Source organism: Crocodylus porosus, unplaced genomic scaffold (assembly GCF_001723895.1).
Source record: "Crocodylus porosus isolate Cpor-Errol unplaced genomic scaffold, CroPor_comp1, whole genome shotgun sequence".
NCBI classification, from domain to species: Eukaryota; Metazoa; Chordata; order Crocodylia; family Crocodylidae; genus Crocodylus; species Crocodylus porosus.
This window is the reverse complement of record NW_017728906.1, coordinates 80,193,127-80,216,032: the sequence shown is the minus strand read 5'-3', so window position 1 is coordinate 80,216,032 and position 22,906 is coordinate 80,193,127. Positions and strand designations below refer to the sequence as shown.

The following is a 22,906-nucleotide window of genomic DNA, read 5'->3' as shown; positions in this document are numbered from 1 at the left end:
TGTGTTTGGAGGATCCAGAAAAAGCAGACGCTGTTTTTAGTGTTGGTCACTTTTTGCTTACTTGAGGTCATGAGATTTTTTTGCAAAATATATAAGTACAGCATAGCCATGCCATTAAAATCATAACATCTGTTACCATGTTTTAGATGTTCTCACACTTTGAGAATCATTTAGGCATTTATTTTAAGATTTCCACTTAAGATGTACACAAATATAGTTATACAAATCATGGAAGTAAGAGATGGGAAAAGGTGCCTTGTGTCATCTAGTGCAGTGTTTCTCAACCCATGGGTTGCAAAAATATTTGAAAGGGCTGTGAGCAAGTCCCAGAAAAATGTGGGAATGTGAGGGTTTCCCCTTGTAGGCTGGCAGCCTTCCAGCCTGCAAGGAGCTGCTTGGGGTGATTGGAGGCAGTGTGCGAACCTCCATCTGCATGTGCACAGACACATGGCTGGCATGCAGCCAGGCTGGGTTGTGGGAGTGGGTGGGGGGGCAGGGGCCTTTGGGGGAGACAGGGAGCTGTGTAGCTGGGTTGGTGGCTCTGGGGCCAGCACCCATACTCGGGGCAGGGTGGCTGGGAGATGCTGCTCAGAGGGCAGGACAGGCCGTGAACAGGCTGCCTGGCACAGCTTGGGAAACACAGTCCATGGTAGGGGGTGCCATAGGCCTCCCCTTCTCCCTCTAGTCTGTGCTGAGTCTGTACTCACTCTGCTGCTGCCTGCATGAGCTGTTGCAAGCACTGCTCTCTGGCCTGAGGGCTGATGAGGGCAAGGGGCTGTAGATTGCACCATCTTGGCCCAGGGGCTGTGTCTTGGGAGTGACGGACACTGGCAGGGCCAGGGGACTGGGTCAGGGCTGGCCATGCATCTTTGTAAATGGGTTCTGGTATGAAAAAAGTTGAGGACCAGTGATCTACACTAGAGTACCCTCTCCTGGCATCGCATTTGCTATTATTTTGTCCAATCTATGTTGCATGTCATAAGCCGGTACCCCTACTACCTCTTCCTTTGGGAAAAATAGATTAGGGAAACTTCCCAGCAGCAACAGCTACTAATGTTCAGTCTAAATTATTTTTTATTCCACTATTTCCAGTGATATGTTCTGTTGCTCTCTTACTGCCAGTGGAGTAGGCATAATCAGAGCCTGCAAACATGTAAAGGACCTAATTTCACCTTTCTATGCACATTTCTGTCCTGTGAAGTTTCATATAAAGCCTCACCCCTTTTAATTTTGTATTGTAAGTCAGTCTCTTCATCTTCCTAATTCATTTTTCCTGTTTGTGGCTCTAAGAAATAGTGAGACTTAATTTAGACAGGCCTAAACCAGGAGGATTTTTGTGTGGATCAAAGATCAGTGGCTGGAGGTGGTGGTTAGAGTAAATGAACTTTTGAATGTCCTTTCTACATCTTTTTATTTGAGAATCAGCAAAAAAAAGAGAATGAAGTCGATCCCTCTTAAACTTTGTATTGTGACCACCTAAGCAGTGGTTTAGACACCTTTCACACAGCTGACTCTTGTTTCTCTGGACTTCATTTCTCACCCTTTTTTGGTACTGTAGTACCTAGTGCAATAATTCTCAACCAGGGTGGAACAAAATCCTGTTAAGGGTGCCTTGCAATGCTGGGTCTGAAAACACTTATGCATAATTTGCAAGATAAACTTAGAAATTTCAAATAGGAATTCATAGTGTCACAAATATTCTGACTTGTGGTCCAAGTTCTTTACGAGGGAAGAGTTATTGTTTTAGGCTGTCCTCTGCACATTTAGACTTGTCTGGCAATTACCTTGTTAATTGCTAAATAAATGTAGATGGTGCTCTTTGTCTCGGTTGTGCTGTGCAAGTCCTGCATTTGATCGGGCTTGTGTAGTGCAGCCAGGACTGAGAGCCGTGTCAGGTGTGGGACTTGCTCTTGGCTGCTCATGGCCCATGTGTGCATGGTGGGAGGTGTGATTGTGGGATTGGGCATTAGATCTCGTAGTGACATATTACCAGTGTAGGGGAAGCCTGGCATACACCAGTCCTCATGGCTGCTAGCCCTGCAGCTGATAGGGCTTGCATTGGGTTAGTATTCCCCACGTTGTCCCTTCTGTGAGCCCTGCAGTATACACGAGGCTTGCTGTGGCAGAAGTGTTTTCCTCACAGCTGACGATGCTGCCCCATTGCAAGCTCTGCAGCTGGTGTGGCTTGCAGCAGCAGTGCTTTCCCTGCTGTAAGCCCTGAAGTTGACAATGCTCACAGTGGAGGTAGCACTGAGAGTGCTGCCACTATGGCATATCTTTTCAGCTGTGGGGCTGGCAGGTGGTGCACCCCTGTGGCTGGGAGCCCCTCAGTTGATGGGGCTCCCAGCCACAGTAGAGCACTTGGCTGCGTGTTCAGTTAATGGTGTGATTAGAAAATGCTACCAAGTTATTACACATTTTTGTGGAATAACTTTGTAGCTTATTGCTTGTTTTATTATGCTGTTAATTGGTTGAATGTGTGGCTGGGTCACAACTTAATGCGTGATTACCTGGTTAATCATACCTTAAGTGTAATGTGTAGAGGGAGCCCAGTCTCCATTTGTAATGTTAGAGTATATGAGCAAATGCATAAAGAACTTGGCTTGCTATTTTTTGATTGGTTTGTAAGAACTAACACAATGAAACAGTTTTGTGATGGCCTTGCAGATGATGTAGTTTGTTCTGTGGCATGTAAAAAATTCAATCTTACTACTACTGAAAACAGTGAAACTGGAATTGAAGGTCTGGTTACTTGTGCAAGTACCTACCTGTCTTCTATCTTACCGTTCACACTGGTATCTAATTGGGAAAGTCTTTTCATGAACAAAGCACAAAATACTACATTGGTTTACTTGTTGGTTCATTTGCAGAGCACCAGCTCTAATTTTGTACCAGCGTTATGACACAGTTTGTGCTGTTGTATCTAATGGCTTGTTTGCATTTTTAATTTCAAATCCCCTGAATATAGTTTAACTTCAATAGTAAAGTTATTCCAGGTTGAAAAACAGTACGAGTCTTTTCTCAAAGCTGTATTTAGAATCATAAAATCATGGAACATTAGAGTTGGAAGGGACTTCAGGAATTCATGTAGTGCGTTCAACCCCCTCCTTAAAGCAGGACCATCCAATTATATCATCCCAACCAAGTCTTTGTCTAGCTGGGTCTCTGGGTAACCTGTTCCAGTGCTTCACTACCCTCCTAGTGAAAAAAATTCTTCCTAATATCTAATCTAAAATCCCTTGCTGCCACTTGAGACCGTTGCTCCTTGTTCTGTCATCTGCCACCACTGAGAACAGTCTAGCTCCATCCTCTTTTGCCCTCCCCCGCTTCAGGTAGCTGGAGGCGGCTATTAAATCCTCTCAGTCTCCTCTTCTCCCAACTAAAAAATAGTACTTTTCCTTTTCTAGTATATTTCACAGAGGGGATTTGTGTGAGGGTTGTGAAAGGCCAGCAGTCAAGGAGAGTCATGAGGTTTTAGAATTGATTACAGTGTCAAATAGAAGAATGTAACATTTATTAGAGTAACTTCATAGTAGCCAACACCTTTAGAGCTTGAGAGATCAGTTGTAGTAGTTTGTTTGAGAGAGAGAGTTTTTTTTACTTGCTGATTTGTGAGGAAGTTGTAAGGGGGGAAATTGAGAGAGAGATCCTTAGTTTGAAAAGACTGAGAAGTTATGGTCTAAGCCAGGGGTTTTTAACCTTTTTGTGCCATGGACCCCTTTGGGAGTTTGGTAAAGCTTATGGACCTCTTCTCAGAATAATGTTTTTAAATGCATAAAATAAAGTACATAGGATTACAGAGGAAACCAATTATATTGAAAGACATTTATCAAAATATATTCATTTTGCCTACATTCATAATTGAAGGAAATGCTAAATTTCAGTTAGAGGTTAGTGAAAATAAAGATGTAATTTTTTTTTTTCCCATCCAAGTTCATGGATCCCCTGAAATCTATCCACAGACCCCTTGGGGGGTCTGGACCCCAGGTTAAGAACCCCTGGTCTAAGCAAAAAAGATCTTTGCCAGTCAAGAAACTGGTGACTTCTTTCTTTTTTTACTTCTGGGGGGTGGGAAGAGAAACACAAACCAAAGGAAGCATGGTGTTGAACTTCTGGCCACATGCATGCTCATTTAATTTCCTTTTGCCTTGGCAATATTAATGATTATCAATTTCTTTGTGTCTATTTGCGTGGTCTCCTATAATTTGCTTGTTGGAAGCAGGACTTTTTTTTACAGGATTTTGCTGAGGAGAGTCCGAGTGTATTTTAACTCGGATTAGACCCAGCCTACATGTTGGCTGTCTTGAATAAATGTTTTCCTGTGTCTCAGATCTGACTCTGGTAACTTTTTTTTTTTTCACATCAGTGGTATATCTCCATGCATAATTTTGTAAGTAGAAAGGAAAATGTTTGAATTTTGAGAGTTTTTTGGGGGGAGGGAGGAAGAATGCTTATTATTGCTACCATTGCTTTTTTTTTTTTTTAAATGGCTATTCACTATATTCAGAATCCACATGAAGGTATTTGGAACTACCTGAAAGGAGAAGCCTGCAAAACGGTATTGAGGAATGCATAGTCCATGCTGTCTATATTATTTTTTTGTCAAATATAATTTACGTGGGTATTAATCCAGAGATCCAGTTCATAGCGGTAATCAGTTCCTTGAAAAAGATTTCATTTTCTGTTAGCAGAGATGAACCCTTTTGTCAGCTGAATAAATCTATAGATATCGAAAACGGGTACCCTGCATTCCATATTTCTAATATTTATCTGAGAGGATCTGGTGTAATCGTTACAAAAATCTGTAGCAATTGAGAGTATACCGTTCATGCCAAAATTTAGTACAACAAAATAGCTCCATTTTAATTGCTCAATATAATGTATTTTAAATATGATACTTATTGGTTTTCTTGCTCATTTTTAAGGAAACATTAATTCAAGTTGCACACTTCTTGCGTAAGAATAAATCATGTTTTATTTATTCTTACAGAACTTTCTTAAATGCAGAAGAACCTAAAGTAATTAGGGCTTTCATTGATACTAGATTGTAAAATCTGATTAAAATTTTTTTTAATATATTTAACAAAATCAGTACATCCTTCACACTTCTGCCAAAACCTAAATTGTAGCTCACGCCACCACTCCCGATGTCATTCATAATACCCTAAAATGGCACTTTGTTCATTTTTTTAGGTGCTTGTAGTGCTATCGGCAGAGAAAAAGACCTACCTCATGTTCTGGCTTGTAAGTGAAGGAGGAACTGACTTTACCAAAATACTTGTTACTGGAAAAAGTACTAGACTGTAGAAGGTGTATAGGTCTAAATGAAACATTTGTAGATTTAAAATAAAGGAAACCACGAAAGCAGCTGTTAAATATTGGATCCTAATCTGCAGAAGTTCCAGTAGTAAACTGAGGATTCTGATCTGTGGCACTGACTGAAATACTTGGAGGGAGACATAGGCTGTTTTTTACCTATCAGATAGGATGTGATATGATAGATGCAGTGAAGTGCATGAGAACTGGAATCTCACTCTTGATTCTGTTTCCTTAGACTCGGTTGGTGTGATTATATTTTAAGAGCTTTCAGAGTCTGTGCTTTTTGGAATGGAGAGAAACTTGACTCTCTCCTTGTGTACTATGAGAGATGCCTAATATGTTGAGTCAAAATTTACTCTGAGTAGTATTTGGAAGTATTAGTGTTTTGGTAGGAATTAGTGCAGTCAGTCAGGTCTTTGGCGTCTAGTAAGTTGTTTGAGAAATGCATCACTTCGGATGTCTAAACTATATTGGCAAATATTAATTATACTCTCCAGGAACAGTTGTAGCCCTGGAGAGAGAAATGAGGTGACTTAATGGGCTTATTTTACCTCCCTTCCTTTTCTGTTTTCGTCTCCATGTGGAGATTGCTTCTGTTACTGTGAGCTGGCTATATGCTCTATTCGCCTGAATCCAAGAGGACTTTGAATTTAAGATGACTCTCAATAATTAGACTTTTTATACATGGAAAATTATATATGTTACAATTTTCCATGTACAGAATCCAATTATTGGGGGGGGGGGTTAAATTTACCCCCATCCTTCCTCTGCATCGGGGAAAGAAGCAGCAGGGGGCAAGTTGGCGGGGGGCTGGAGGGGATGACAAGCGGCTTCATTCCTGCTTGTCCCCATTCTTGCTCCCCCCTGCCCCAGTGCCTGCCCGGATCTGTTGGCTACTGCCTCCCCCTTCCCACTACTTACCCTGTGTGGTGGTTCCAGCTCTGGCCCCTAGCCAGGTTGGCCCCTAGCCAAAGTCAGAGATGCAGCCGCTCCCCTTCCTACTTTGCTGCCCACTGCAGTCTCCTCTGTTTCTCTTGACCACACACACTGCATAGACTTCCATGCTCTCCCCTGGTGTGTGCCCCCTCAAGGCATCCCAGCCCCAACCATGTAGCAGCAACAGGTCTGGCCCCAGTTCTAGTACTCAAATCCACGATGAGGCTTTTCCCCCTTATTAAATGTGTGTGTAGGTGGGGGGGTGGGCGGACGGACGGACAGACAGACAACACCTCATGTTGTATACAAGCAAGTATTTTGTCTGAAACCTGACACTCCATTATGTGTTAAGATAAAGTTCTTGCAGATGTTCAGATACTATGCAATCAGTTTCCTACAGTTTTGAGACAGTTTAATTGTTTATTAGGAGGCAAAACTTTTTGTAGCCTGCATATGTGTTTTCGGAAATGCATTTTTCAGCTCTCCAGTCCCTTTCCCTTCTGAAAGATACTTAAAAGGATTAAAATACAAAGCCACTGCTCTGAGGATCTGGTGTCAACATTGCTATGATTGTATCTAATTATCGAGCCTTATTTGAGCCCTGCATGCTGGACAGAATTGTTTTCTCTGTTGTATCCGTATACGAGTGTGAGTGAGACCGAAATCCTGCCCTGACAAAATATTGCTTACTTTTGCTTTTTAACTGTTGGGGAAAATGATACTGATGTCTAGGCACTTAACTTGCAGCTCAAACTACAGAGAGCAAAGCAAACAGTGCAGACTTCCATATTTTAGGGCTACTATTTTTAAGTGCTCTAGTGTTTCTGTTTTAACAGTGAGTATAAAATGGTATTATCTCAATAACTTCTACCTCAGAGATGCTTATTACTTCCTAGTCTGCTCATATGTAGTCTCACTGCCATAACAGATTTTACATGATAAATTCATGAGTAATGTTTTGATGAACTAAGACCTGAATCTAATTTATCTTTTTTTTTCTTTTTTTTCTTTAAATGGTCTCTGAAGTGCTAACAGCAGTAAAGTACTGTAAATCTTCATTGTCCCTTCCTCCCCCCACTGGAATCAGGAAAACATGACCCTGAAAATAGATCTCATTAATAAGGTGCCATTTAAAAATTGTAGTATCTCAGTTAGGACTGCACTCATAGTTGCTCTCTTGGAGCAAGTGTTTAAACTACTACTTAGCTTTCAAATACAAACATGCAACAGTTAATATTGACTGTATATTTTGAGTTATTCCTGTGTAAGTGGGGATGAGAAATGGGATCAATTGAGATTTTTCTTGGAAATGTTTGAGATAATAGACTGATAATATCTCACTGGAGAACAGAATGCCAATTATCCTAACCTGGGTGAATGGAAATATAATACCTAGAGGAAACAGTGTTATGGATTCTTAAACAGTGGGCCTGGAACTGAGTAAATAATTATTTATAACATTTCCCGAAAGTTAAAGAAATCTAATATTCCCAGAGTGATAGTCTTGGAGAAAAACAAGGAGGAATAATTAAGTGGCTATAAATTAAAAGAAAAATGTTTTGCTTAGCCATCTGTTACCAAGCTAAACCTCGCGCAATTTAAAAAAATGCTACTAGCCAAGAACTTTTGCTTTATAAAAATCTTAGCTATAAAGCTTGTTGTCTTAACTAGTGCACTTTCAGATCTGGAGACCTGATTTTTTTTTTTTCCCTTTTAAGTCAAGGGAAATCCTTGTATGCACTTTCTTTTTTCAGACGAGAACTAGCGTGGCCTTTTTTTCTTGTTACTGCATGTTCTTTGTAGCATTCTCTTTCTCGCTTTCTGAAAGATGGCCTGAAACATGTGAAGAGCAAGTTCTTCAGTGGAAGTTCTTGTTGAACTCTGATGTGACTAGGGGAAATAGGAATGTGGATGGCTCTGTGTGGCCCCAAATCTTAGTGGCACACTGGTAAAATGACAAGCAATGCTTAAAAACAGAGTCTACCTACTTGCCCTTTTTTCCTAAAACAATTCTGAAACCCATGGAAGGAGCACACTTTCAGTTTTTGTAGCAAATATGACATTCTAGGAAGTAATTAAGAGTCAAACATCTTTTGGTATGTACGGAGCTGGTTACATTAGTGATCCTACATTGGCTGGTGTTTGGACTATTAATACTTCTTTGTCTGGACTTGAATATTTGCACTGCAAAGAAAGAACCTTCTTGGGTTCCTAGAACCATTCAAGTTACTTTTTTGCTCCTCTTCCCTTTCAGTAATTTATTTCTTGGGTTCTTCTAGCAGAGAAGGAAGGGTTCATGGTTAGTACTTCTTGATGAATGTAAAGTGTATGTGTTTTTATTTAGTTTGTCTTAAAAACAGCTTGAAAATGTTAAGAATACTCTGATTTTTTCCCTTGCCTGGTAAATTTGCCTACTTCTCTATTTAAGAGAACTATTGCTGGCTTTGTACTGACATTGCAGAGGATTGATAAGTGCTCTAGTACATTGGCTCTTGTCCTTTGTGTTCCTGTGGCCCAGCTCCAGGTCCTGCTCAGCCTCATGTCATGCCTGCAACCAGCTTCCTCCAAACCCCACACGTGATCCTCTTGCCAGGCGTGACAGCTAAGTTTGCATCCTAATACCTCAGGAGTGGAAGCAGAATAATTGCATTTACATGACAGTGTACGTGAGCTAATTATCTTTGCTCCTCTACAGAACGTTAGGGTTTTAGTCCCAGCAGCAGCACTGGCCCACACCAGTCAAAATCCCCAGCCAGTGCCAAATGCTTCTGTGGAAAACAAACTTAAAAAATCCCTGATACAGGAAGGGATAAAACAGGGATAACAGGAAGGGATAACATTTCTTCCTGGCTCCATCTGGCAACCAGCAAAGCCCAGAAGCATGGGAAAGACCAAACAGCTACTCTGTTCTGCAACCTGACGACAGTGAACAACTCCACACATCAATCACACCCTCTAGTCGAGAGCCAGAACTCCACTTTCTGAATCCCCTCTTTAAACTTATTGCAGCTTCTTTTAACTATGTATGTATGTATAACTAAGCCTACTTGTAACAACTCTAGATTGCTGAGCTCTCTTTTATATTTCTATTGTGGAGCATAGTTCTCTCCAATAATTATCTGCTTTGGACTGCAAATCTCTTCTTGCGATCTCCCAGTGATCCATGTGTGGTGGGCTCCAGGGCTTCCAGCTGTTGCACTTCCCAGCACACGCCAGGCGTAACTACTCCTAGACCGTTCCTGACCCATACGCTCCTTGAAAACCTCGAACGAAGGAGATGCCACAACTATCCTAGACAATCTGTTTCATCGCCTAATTGTTCTAACAATGAAGAATTTTTTCTTGCTATCAGTGGCAGATTAAGATTTACTGGGGCCCTGGGCAAACAGAAAATTGGAGGCCTCTCACACCCCATTATAAACATGAATGTATCAAAAAGCATTAATAAACTGACCTGTTAAATGTTTACACAATGCATTAATAAAGCACAACATGTGATTTCAAAACTAACTAGTGTTTTGCCACACACACAACTGAATAAAACAATTGCCTTAGGAAAATGACTGTGATGCATGGGATCGCCATAAATGTATAATAACACGAAAGGACTGTTTTAGTTTTGTGGTCATGTAGACTCTTGTTTGATTTGCTTTTTTTAAATGCACGTTTTGCATTGTACCTACACTACAGTAAACTACTACAAAAATACAGGCCACACTGAGAGCCTTTGCTTGGGAGAGATGCAGGCCCCTCTCTGGCAGCATTATTTTGGGTCAAGAACTGTAAGAAGCATCCCTGGGGCAGTGGGATTCCCCTTCTCTGCACCCCAAAGCAGCCCTTGGCAGCAAGACTAAAGCACTGCATGCTGCCCTGTGAAGGGGTCTGGTGGTTTGGGGGTACATGCACACACTTTTCTGCCGTGAGTGGCATGTGTCTACCAGGCAGGCTCCAGTGCGCTTGGATTCCTGGTCACTCCTCTTCCCCTGAGCCAGCTGTGAGGGAGCTTCATGCAGTGTCTCTGACCAGGCGGAATTGGCTCCAGTATTGTAAGGGGACTGCATGCATACTGGCAGCCCATCCCCAGCTATCTGCCTGAGACCTGACTCTTAGGAGGAAGGGAAGGCCAGGATCAGGCTCCTTACAGGGATAGGAGAGAGAGAGAGACCAGCTGGGCAGTGAGTGGCAGGGGTGGTGGGGACCCTCGCTGTTGCCTCACGCCGGTGTCCCCAGGGAGCGGTCATATGATTTCCTAGCTGCTGTCTCCTGCCGGCTCCTCGTGTTTAACGTGCAATGGTGCTTCAGTGCTTCTCAGGACTTTCCCCTTCAGACTGGGGAGTGTGGGCTCCGGCCCCGGCCCCTGTCCCTGTTCTCGGGGGCCCTTAGGCCCAAGCCCTGCTGGCTTATGCATTAATCCACCCCTGCCTGATATCCAATAAAAACCTACTTTCCTGCAACTTATAGGTATTGCTATGTGTCCTCCTCTGCAGTTTCCTCTTCTTTATGGCACAGCCCTTTAGATATTTGGAGACTCCTGCCTTTTCTGAAAGTTGAATATGCCACTTTCAGCCCCTCTTCATATGGCTTCCCTTCCAAACCCTTTATCACTGCCTGCCTCTGGATCCTCTCTAACTTTTCCATGTCCTTTTAAAAATGCAGAGCTCCAAATTATTCTAGACAAGGCCTAACCAGTGCCAAGTAAAGTAACACTGTCTTCTTCTGTGTGTTACACCTACGGCTTCTGGTGATGCAGCCAAAATCTGCTAGCTTTTTAAAAAAATGTATGTGTAGTATGCTGTGCCATCGAAATGAAGACTTGCATTGAATCTGTTTCTTCTTATTTCTAACTCTTGTTCTGTAGTGCTGCAATCAAGCCAATTGACACGCATTTTGCATTTGTGTTTTGATTATTTTTTTTTTCCTTTCTGAGGTGTAGCACCTTGCATTTCTCAACACTGAATTTCATCCTGTTGACTCTTGGCCAGTTTTACAGTATATCAGGATCTGTTTATATTGTGTACCAGTCCTCCAGGGTGTTTTCAGTTGTTTGCAGTTTCACGCTGTCTGCAAGTTTGCTCAGGTAGCTCTCTATTCCAGCACCCAAATCATTAAACACGTTGAACAGGACTGGGACCAGGACAGACCCCTGTGGGACTCCACATGAAACTTCATACCATTCTGACAGGGATCCATTTGTAATTACCCTTTGCTTGCAGTTGCTGAGCTGGATATCTGTCACTTTGCATTCGTTTTATCTAGTCCTCATTTCTTCAGTTTCTTTTTGAGACAGTCATGTGGACTCCATCAAAAGCCTTTCTGAAATCTAGCTATATTCCAGATGCTTGCAAATGACCTTCTTAATCAGTTGCCTCAGTAATGTCCCTGGTATTGAGGTTAGGCTAACCAATCTATAATTCCTTAGGTCTATCTTTTTTTAAAGAGGGGCACTATGTTGGACCTTTTCTGGTCCAATCTGGTACCTTGTCAGTCTCCCATGACTTTTTATATGTTATTGCCAAAGGCATCTGAGACCTCTTGTGCCAGTTCCTAGAATACCCTGGGGTGAGGTGATAGAGGCATATTTTTTTTTACGGCGAGCTTTATGTATAGCGGAAGGGTAGCGTAATGGCAAGAAGAGTTGTGTAGGACTTCAGACACGAATTTGAATTACCTGTCTGGTTGAGGACTTCCTGTGTGACCTAGGGCAAACTGGTCTTCATGTGTTTCTTACCCATTTGTAGTGCAGGTATTGTAAGACCTACCTACCTAACTCACAGGGTTATTGTGAGGCTCTCTGATACTGACAATTATAACAGTGAGTGCCATTAAAGTACCTAAAATAAGATAGAAAACAAAAAAAAAAGGTGTTGTTTCAATGCATGTAGTCTGCTGTCTTGGTTCAACTTATGCTTGTTCTATTTTTAGTTAGTAGTCACTGATTTCTATAATTAGAGTCCTGTTGCAGAGCACATAGTAATCTGCTGGGGTTGTGTGCCTATGGGGAGGGTTCATGAGCAGCCTCACTTAATTGGGGTCTTTATCCACTCTGTTCAGCAGTGGGTGTAATGTCCTGACAGAGTTGACAGAGCTCTGTCGCACTGAATATAACAGTGCCTTGTCTTGTGTCAAAGCTGGTGTTGCTTTTAGACTTGGACTTGCTGAGCGAGTACTTGCTGGGTATGGTTTTATATTTCTGGCCTTTGAGTATTAGAGATTTTTGCTAACTTTTGTCAGGTAGCCTAGAATTTATCATCTTATGAAACAAATAATAAAGAGCAACTGATTGCATCTGTCCTGGAGGCTTTCTCCGTGTGGGTGAATTTCGTGAACGTGTAGAGCCAGCCTAACTGGTTTCTGCAATACTGCCTCTACAACTCCCAGTATCCGTTGTGAGGTATGGCATCAGCATCGTAGGTGTAGCTAAAGCATGTTGTATCCACTTATCTCCTAGCTGGCAATTAACTTCTTGAGGGGAAACTACCAACTTCTATGGCAGCTGTTGGACTGCTCTGAATTTTTCCCATGGAAGAGGATGGTGTACAGGGGGCTTGGAACAGGTTATTTCTCTCTGATTCACTTGAAAACCTCCATTTATCTCCTTGGCTGCCGTCTCCCAGAAGATTTGGCTTTCAGTTCTTAGTGCAAGTACTAGTGAATTGCCCATCAAGAATGATGGTGGGGTGGGCAGGGATGGAGCGCCGCCACCCACCACCCCATGCCACCGCCTCCCGGAAGTGGGGGCGGGGGAGCTTGTCTCGCTGTCCCCTCCGCCAGCACCCTGTGCCTCTGCCACCTCCATCACCACTGGCCTCACCCTCACCCCCTTCCCCTGGCCCTACTCCTTGGAGGTGGTGGCTGCTAGCCTCGCCCCCCTGCTCTATCCACTCCATCCCCGCGCCATGGCTGTGCTTCACACCCCGGTTGTTCCACTAACCAATCAGAATGGTCCAAGAGCATTAGGGACAGACAGACAGACTAAGCCCTTTATTATCTAAGAATGATCAGTGAAGTCAATTGAAGTGTTCTGCAAACTTCCTTTATGTTGTTTGTCTTAACTGTAGCAATAGCTTTGCCATAGTCATGACTTTTCTCTTCTAAAATCCTGTAACTTTGTATATACCGGTGTTGTCCTTTTTCTTCTACTGAAGAGTTGAGCTACTAGAAAGCTTTGCTTGGTCTGTCTTTGCCTTGTCACACAATGAAGCATGTACAGAAAGAGAGACTGTTGCATAGACAGGCTCAAGAGCAGTGGTTCCAAATCTTTTCAGGCTTGCATGGTGCAAGTCCAACTTTTCCAGTTGAATATTTGTTTGGTGCAAGGAGGCCCAAATCCACTTGTAAGTAAGTGATTGTGTGTTTTTAAATTGGAATTACATTTTTAAAAACCGTGCTTTAGGGGTGTTGGTTGTAGCTGTTCTGGTCTAAGGACTTAGGCAGATAAGGTTCTTTGGGTAGATGTGATATCTTTTATTAGACCAACTGTATAGTTGGAGAAATTATTCTTTGCAAGCTTTTGGAAGAAAGATGTTTGTGCCTGAAAGCTTGCAAAGAACAATCTTTCCAACCATTTAGTTGGTCTAATAAAAGATATTACATTTACCCAAGCAGCCTTGTCATGTTTAAAACCACAAACTTCTGTTCTGACTTAATATTTTTTCTAAAAATATTACATTGTAAAAGGTTTTCCCAAATCACTATGGGTAGCCTTAGAAAAACAATTGGAGGAGGCCTGTTAATCAGTGGTTGGTTAGTGAAATTAATGACCTATGCAATACAGTACTACAGATTTTGTTATAGGGGTTTAAAAAGCAGATTGGTGTATGAATGATGCAGTATACCCAGCTATATTTTGGTATGAATCAGTGAGTTGCATTAGCCTCAGAGTTTTTTTTTCAGAATTTATCCTGGTTAAATCAGTACCACATTTCCAGCAACTGAAATTTTAGAATTCACTGGTAACACCCCACCATGGCATGGAGTACATCTGATTTCCATACTATGCCAATAGGTTCAGTAATCTTTAATGCAGATAAGAAAAAAAAAAAGAGAGAGACTGTTTTGCTTTTATTTTGTAGCATGAGCTGATCTATTCCAGGTTGAAACTACATTTTTTTTCCACTGACTTATGAAGAACCACTTTTTCATTAAAGTCCTCTTTTATGAGCTTTGTGGCTTCATAGTGTTGTTATGTTTTGTTTTGTTTTTTTTAAAGAATGAGATGTTACTGCTTTTTAGTGTACAGTGGTTGGACTGATGTTTCTTAGTGTAGATTGGTTCTAGTATCCAAGGCATGAAATTCTGTTTTGTGTACAGGCAAGGGAAAAATTTTACTTCATTTTTTAAGATGGGAAAAGGAGTAAGATTTCACATGCAATTACTTTTCTGAAGTACATGGTAAACATCACATTATCCCCATTTTCCTTATGAAAGAAATCGACTGGTGTCAGATGTTTTGTTCAAAATTACATAGTAAAGAAGGCTTTATGATGATCTGGCCTACAGTATAGGGATTGGTGGAACTGGGATTTGAATAAGGAGTTCCTGCTTTCAGACCCCTCCTTTACCCAATGACCTAACATCGGTTTTTCACAAGTTGGGCCAACCTTAAAACAGTGTTTTGGACTTCCATTTTCTCCCGTTCACAAACCTGTCTCAAGTGTCTAGAAATATGTCTGTCTTTTTTATCTTGCCTCTAAATTAGTTAACCTTTTGAGCCTGCAATTCTGTATAGTAGAATTTATTAGACCAGGGTGGGTGATTTATTTGGGCTGGAGGGCCACTTAAGGGAGTGTTGATGAGCTGTTGGGGGCATGCAGCTGATCCTATCTGGTCTGCTGGGAGCCTGAGGAGGGAGGGCACACATCTTCATCCTCCTCAGCTTCCTGTTGCGGTCCTAGCATCGCTACCAGCAGCCAGGCCCTCGCAAGATGGGGTGTGATGCAATGCGCCAAGTAGCCAGCCCACTCACCTGCTGCGATGAGCTGCTTCCACTGTCATGCTGCACTGGGAAACCTGGGGTGGCTGCCCTGGGCAAGACCAGGAACTGGGGCCCAAGCAAAGTGAGAATGGCAAGATAAAAGGGTAGGACCATGAGAGGCCAGCGGGGGTGAGCAAGGTAGTTTCCAGGTGGCTGCTGGGGGTGACTTGGCTGCCCCAAGGTGTGACCTGTTACAATAATATACATGGGGGATGCCCCTTCTGGCAAATCATTGAACACTTCAGAGGACATTTTAGCTGGCCAGAAGGTTAATATTATTTAAACACTAAAATGGTTGAGGAAACTTCTGTAGTGCTGGCTCCCTCTTTGTATTCCTCAAGAATGTCTTGCATGTGATTTCCACTTAAGAGTTCCCCAGTGATGAGACTCCATGTTGTCTGTGCTGGGGCCCTTTGAGTGTTATGCTACAATTGATTGACTGTCAGCTGTTCCACCCTCCTCTGCCCCTCTCCACTTGGTCTTCTGTTGTTAAATAACAGTCCTGTTAAATGTGTTCTCTTTCAATTTTTTAATGACTTAGTTCTGATGACTGCACATGCTTTTTGTCCTCACAACCAAAGCAGTGATTATTATGGCTTATTCATTATGCAAAAGTCGGGAGATTGAGAAGGTGAGATTTTCATTTAGTGGCTGCATCCCCCGTGCCCTCCTTACTTTGCACTGTTGTTTGGTTTTCAAACTTAATAACACCTCTGCTTAATAACATGAGCTTTGGATCCATTAAACACTTCTGAGAGCAAAAATAAACACTCAAAATCCAGAGCAGAATTTCTCCAAGTAGGATCACAACTTGTGTGAGTAAGAGTTAACCATATTTAGAAAGGGCCCAGTGTTGTCCCTCTCATCTGGGGAGTGCATCCATGTTGTTCTGTTTGCACATTTATTCTACCTCTGACTGCGTACCATTTAGTGGCGTGCGTGTTAAAGGTGATGTCCATGGCTGAGACTAAATGCCTTCTAAATTTGTTTTTGAACAGAAAGCCCTTCTTGAAGTATGGGAAGAAAAGGTCATTTATCCAGTATGGAATATATTAACAGCTGGGGCCAGACTGAAGGAAAAAGTGTGATTATTTCTTGTCATTTTTGGTGAAATTTCTGTGTTGACATACTGCATATTACAGTTTGATATTACAAGATTGGAAAAAGATCAGGGTAATCTTGCTAATTGCAGTGGCTCAACTAATAATGTTTGACAGTAGATTTACAACTTGTTTTTTGCAGGTAAAGATTTGGGGAGGGATGGTCAGGGGGAAGCCTTGTATATATGGTTACTAGTCCAGGGGTTCCCTTTCCTCTTTGCTGGTAGCAGCTGACTTGTAGCTGTTTTTGTTCTTGTTTCTGGGCCTGGCAGTTCTTGTTTTCAGCACTGATTTCAGTTTCTCCTGTTCTCTTTACTATTGAATATTTTTTTGAGTATTTTGACAAATAGGCCTTTCTCAGGTGAAATCAGTGACCCTAGACATGGGAACCTGGTTTCTACTTTGCATCCTTTTCAGTGGGTCCTACCCTTTATGGTAAATAGCTTGATCAAGAGGCACCAGTTATCCCCAGTAGGTCTACACTAAGAACTTGCAGAACATGTTGCATCTTATGCATAGCTTTCAGGGATTACCTTAGGGTTGTCACATCCAGCAAACTGATTTGGACCTACAGGTCATGTTTGTCTTGAAAACCATCTGGCAGTGTGTTACTGGTGACTTTGATCAAAATGGTCTCAATAGTGGTATTTGTTCTAAGTCCTAAAGAAATTTGAATTATGAGAACTTTTATTGGTTGCTTAAGAATGGTATTGGGAAAATTAGCTATGCTGAGGTGTCACCCTTTTGGGGTGAATATATCTTTTTTTATACCACTGTTAGCTTTGTGGTAGATGGGAATTATAGGTCCTGCCAGACAGGGGGAAGGAGGGGGAACAACCGTGCTTTACTGGAAGAAGCAGTGTGTTAGTTTGATCTGGCTTTACAGGGTTTGTTTAGATTGGGTGCTTTAGTGGTGCTTTCTGGTGCTTTTAGCTAAAGCCAGTTCAGTCAGCTATTAGATAAAGACCCCAATCTGTATAGAAGTTGAGTGAGCTGGGTTCAACTGATGTCGTGCCTCTTCTGGGCGTGCACTGGGTTTGGTGTAGGGATTCATGGAGTCTGAAGTCAAGTGCTGGTTTAATTAATTTTTTTACATGTGTAAGCAGCCAAAATGTCTCCTATACAAGTTATTTGGGGCAATTTCTTAGCCTTTTCTATAGGCCTTTAGTTTAGCAGCCCAAATTTTAAACGTGCACTGGGATACAATATTTGGCCCGTCTCTCTGAGGGTCACCCTGCAATTATGGACTTGATCTTGGGACTGGCTTGGTCCCAGCCTGTGAGCTCTCACAAGTACAGTCAGGGAGATTCACTCCTAAAAACATGTTTCCTTTGAGTTATCCAGACAGAATAACTTCAGCTACAGAAGAGCAGCCAAGATGGGAGCACTTTTATTCTTCTCTTGTGTTTCAGTACTGTGGCATGGCAATACATACAACTCCTGTTGCATTAGGTGGCAAGGTAGCTGAGGGGATGGCAAGTTTTTATATCCACCATTGTTTAGTTGTGTGGGTTTTTGTTCAGAGCTGTTGTAGTTACTTTAGACTTGGACTGGAATCCAACTATGTTGCTGCAAAGGGATGCCCTTAGTAACTACTTTTTCAGTCATTTGCTGTAATAGAGGTATAAATCCCCTCCCCTGGCTGTTACAAGCATGTTCCAAGAAATCCAGTTAACAGGCAAAAAAAAAAAAAAGGTATCCCTTTTAACGACGGACCTGTCATTGGAAGTATGCTGTGGACTTCAACACTTAACTGCTCTCTTTGATTAAATTATACATGAAAGTAGCTGTTACTCTTGGAACTTGCCACTCCAGTTTGCACTTCTCTGTGTAAGCTGTAATTTAAATTCCTATCTCCTGTCTTAGTGTCTCGCTGTGCTAGAGGTAGACATACAAGTCCAGGCTTTGTGGATTTACCCCCATTACAATGGTATCCTTTAACATGACATTTGACCTGGTTTAATTGAATGTTTGTGCTCTCCAAACAGCTGCATTTCGTAGCACAGCCGCAAGACGGCTTTATAACTGTCTCTGAAGATTTGTAATGGACAAAAAGTGTGAATCCCAAGCTTTCAGTGTTTCAGAACAGGTCTGTTCAACTCCCCGTGTGCCAGGTGCCACAGATCTCTCCAGCTCACATGTTACAGGACCCATCCCTGGCTGCAACCTCCCCACTGGTGCATCATATGGATGCCCTGCAAGTCACCTGGGTCTGGTCAGCCAGGCTGCCCTGTCCCTCACCCAGGGGTGGGGGCAGGATGTTGAAGCTGGAAGAGGGAGGGGGAGCTTGGAAATTCCAGTGGCACCAGCAGGGGACAGTGGTGGGATAGGGAGGGAGTGTGATTGTGAGTTAAGGCCTTGCAGCCTGTGTGCAGCCCAGACTTCCAGCTGCATATCCCTAGCTTAAAACAAATACTTAAAGTTTGAGGTGAGCATGGGAACAGAAGAGTGCATTCACACTCCTTATTTCACTTTTAGTAAAAGATTTAATGCTTAGTCGATCCTTAGAAGGATCACTTTAACACCTGCGTCTTTAAAAAGAGAAGTTTTTTAACGTAGCCAGTAGTTCAACAACCTGGGAGACTTCAACCAAATGGAGCATGTTTGAAAGCTGAGTGGCTGCTTCAGAGACCACTCTGTCACACTGGGAACCTACTCTTTTAATTTGGAAGGGCTTGAACATCTCTCTTGATTTTTCAGTATGGCACATAGGAAGGTCTAAAAATAGACAAGTGTCATTTGGGGCCTGTTTGGTCAAACCTAATACCTTAAACTTCATCTCCTGGGTTGAGGTAATCTTCAGTAGCCACCTTGCCAGCTACCCAACAACTTAACACAGTATCTAGCATCCCTACAAACATAACACCTCAAAACTTATTTAAATAGGAGCTCGACTAACCCATCCACTTGTTAGTCCCCATCCCTCTCCTAGCCAGAGTGTTTCATGTGATAGTTCCCTGACCTGACTGATGCCAACGTAATCCATAGCTGACATCTGTAGTGTTGGAAAATCTGGTGCATCAGCATCATGTTAAGATCTGGTGTTGAGGAAGGTTGTTGCTACTTAATGCAGCTGGTTGTTTATGTGTAGAGCCATATGAGGCTAATTAAAGTTAAAACAAGTAGTCATTGCATGGTGAGAATCAGGTAAAATGTGAAAAATGTAGAGGTCTTATGATTTAGTTTTTCCTCCCAAGACTCTGCAGTTCATAATTATGTTTAGGAATATTACTCTGAGGCATGTGTTGTTATATTAACTTTGCTAGCAACTGTGCCTTGTTCTGGCTTGTAATGGAATAAGCACTGTCTATTACTATGCAGAGTTGTACAAATGCTGCCTCGAGTTCAAGTCTCTGTGTTCTTACCTTAAAAATAGCCTAGTTTGTGTTTAAAAAAAAAAAAAAAAAAAACCAAAAAAGACTTCTCTTTAAAGAGAAGATGCTTCAAAAGGACATCTAAAAATAGTTTTTGTAAATTCAAACATAAAACTTAAACATAAAACTGGTGGAAATTTTCCAATAAGTGTAATAATTCTGCTAGAAATAGTACTTAAATAATTTCCTTGTAGTTTTTTCAAACAGGCTGTCCTCATTTGGAAACCCTGTTTGTCCCATGGGTTTTGGATACCCTCAAGAGCCATTGAACCCTAATGTGAAGTGTTAATACAAATTTCACTGCTCCATTTTCATTAGTTTTTATAGGAAGGAAGTCTCATTTAGTGTCAGGCATGGAGAACCATTTCCAGTACTGCAAACATGTTTATGTATTATTATACCTTTCAGTTAAGCTTGGTGAGGAATTATATTATTGAGATGCAGATATCCAAGGTCCCTAAATTTTACAAGCTACTATCCTTGTCTCTTCCATTAAAAAAATAAATAAAGACTTCATGCTTATTCTTGCTGAATGGTGTTTAGCCACTAGAAACACATATCTTCCCTTCCTTTCAGTCTACCCACTTGTTCTTTCAAACCTATAGAACTTTTCCTTTCCATTTCATTTTAATTAGCAAAATGCCCTAATGTTTTATATGTATTTTATGAGGCAGACGTAAAAATAGATTTCGCTTGGGCATACAGACCTTTAAAAGTGTATTTAGGTTTATGCTGACTCTACCTTCTGGGTTAGATTTTTCCTTCCTCTCCCTTAATCTTTATATTTGTGTGTAAAACATTTTAAAAATAAATTTATCATTAGTTGGCTGATTATCAGATTAGTAGTAGGCTCATCATAATTATTTAACACCTTCAATTGATTACTTGTACACTTTTCAAAGGGCATTTCTAGTATCCAAGATGATCTTTTAATAAAATTCTGATCTACTAATTTAAGTGACCTGTTCTTACGTGTGTTTTGTACTTTTATATATAAAGTGTTCCGTATAAATATGCCTTTATATATTTACATTGGCATACAGTATTTTTTTTTTTGAAGGCAGCTATGCTCATCTCCCAGCATCATTTATAAAGTCATCTTATTTCTGAGCCTCCACCCATTTCTCAGTTAGTAACTGCCACCATGGCAACTCTTTTGGTTGAACAGATGGGACACTGAGTCTCATGGAACAGCCTTAGTTGCTTTTTGAGAATGAGCTGGCAGTTTGAACTTGCTTCTAATTTTTTTTTTTTTTATAATTGTACTCTTTCTAATCACAGTGCAGTCCAGTAGGTATCTAATCTTATAAGTAAAACTGCAAACTGAGATTCATAGAGTAGTTTACATTAACAGAATTTAGTGGCAGAATGCAAAGAATGTTCATACTTGGAAAGAGGAGCCTGGCCTTGTCTGTCCTGTGAGCCAGCAGGATACGCATAGACTTTGCTTGTCTTGTGGAATGGTTGCTATCAACTTTTTTCTTTCTCTTTAGGATGCGTCAGGATGAAACGCCACAGGCATCTAAGCACCAGTGACAGTTCGGACAATGAGAGTAAGTAATACGTACCAGTCTTTGCTTGGTCTGTCACCCCCTGTGGTTTCCTTTTATAGTTTGAAGGTAAACTGCTTTATCTCCTGTAATGTTTTGTTTTTTTTTTTTTAAGTTTGATTTATTTGCCTTTTGCTTTCTCTAGACTTCAGTATTATGAGCTTTATTGTTAGAGATGATTAATAATTTCAGGAGGAGAGTTTGAGTCTAGTGCAGAATTTAAGTATAAATGTATACGTCCTTCCCCTTTACTAGTAGATTTTTTAACCAAATACTGATTTACAAAGCAAATCTATGAAGTGACCACTTTATAGACTGTGAGGCTAATTATAGACAGTGTCTCAATGGAGAACTTGTGATGGCAGAAGTAGATAACTATTTGAGCGATTTGAGATAAGATACTTTAAACTGGTGTACTTCAGCATTATTTTTATTATGTGATGTGTGTCTAGACTAGAAGTACACTGATATATTGGTTGCATATCAGATTGGCACTGATAAAAGGAAAAGTAACATTATCAGCTTATTTTGGTTGGTGTAGACAGTAACGTCACTGATAAATACAATACGCCTTCTGGCCGGGGCCCCTAGCTGCTGCATGCGTGCACGCAACCACAGCATGCATGTAGCCAGGAATGCAGCCAGGCAGCGTGGACTGCAGTGCCCCTGCAGGTATGTCTGTGGTGGGGAAAGGGTTTCGGGGAAGGGAAGGGGCATGGTGGGGGAGACCAAGACCTCAATGGTGAGGGAGGGAGTGAGGTAGGGGCTGGGGCCGCTGCCCAGGCAGGGTGGTGAATGGGACTCCAGGGAGTGGGATGGAACCGTGGACAAGTTGTCCAGGGGCACAGAGTGTGGCAGAGGCAGGGCGGCTTCCTGCCACTACTCACACCCCCAGCGGAGGCCTGATTGTGTGTGGGGGAGAGGCAGGCTGCCCATTATGAGCTTGGGGCTCTCCACTCAGCCTTTGCCCTGGGAGCTGCATTCTGGCCGTGCATGCCCTGCCCATCCAGCAGCAGTGGTGGTGGCAAGTTGTGCCTTCTGCTGCTGGGCAAGCAGGGAATACGGTGCAGCCAGGGCCTGCCCCAGCTCCGCTCTCTCCCTCCCTGCTGGGACCTGGATTTGCCCTCCCCCTTCCTCTCCCCCCACAGACTTACCTGCTGGGGGGTCTTGTGCATGCATGCCTACACACTCAGTTCCCCCCTGCAATAATTTTTTCTCCTTCTGCCTGTGGTAATTGGCTGTCGGTATAGGCCAAGAACATCTTTATTGGTGCACCCCTAGTCTGGATCATATCAATTGGGCATTAAATAAATGTCAGCCGCTTCATACAGAGTTGCTTCCTTTGCCCCCCTCATTCTACAAATCAGCTTTTAGGATTGAAACCTCCTGAAGTGGTAAGACTGGTTACCAAGATTTGTAATGTACATTTTGACGATTCCTTGAATACTTTGGTTGGTTGCTGCTACAGGTGCACTGATACATTGGTCTGATATTGGATTGGCACCGATATAAAGAAAATTGGCTGTATTGGAAATGGGCCTGATTTGGCTGATAAATGGCCTGTGCATGCACATAGCTTCTGCGCAGTAAGTAGGTGGTGAGGAGCACAGCCTGTGTGCAGCTGGTAAGTCTGTTGTGGTACAAGGGAAGGAG

At 42.1% G+C, this 22,906-nt stretch overlaps 1 protein-coding gene across 2 annotated transcripts in view; it reads left to right on the top strand.

The window, feature by feature from the left end:
- Positions 1 to 22,906, top strand: part of JADE3 (jade family PHD finger 3) — an 88,945-nt gene that overhangs the window by 12,847 nt on the left and 53,192 nt on the right. Inside the window, exons 2-3 of one of the 2 annotated variants that reach the window (XM_019529423.1) lie at positions 5,194 to 5,244; positions 21,197 to 21,256. In XM_019529423.1, the coding sequence (XP_019384968.1) occupies positions 21,208 to 21,256 (49 nt within the window). In that variant the 5' untranslated portion in view covers positions 5,194 to 5,244; positions 21,197 to 21,207. The remainder of the gene's footprint in view (positions 1 to 5,193; positions 5,245 to 21,196; positions 21,257 to 22,906) is intronic. The other variant, XM_019529424.1, reaches the window with a different exon arrangement.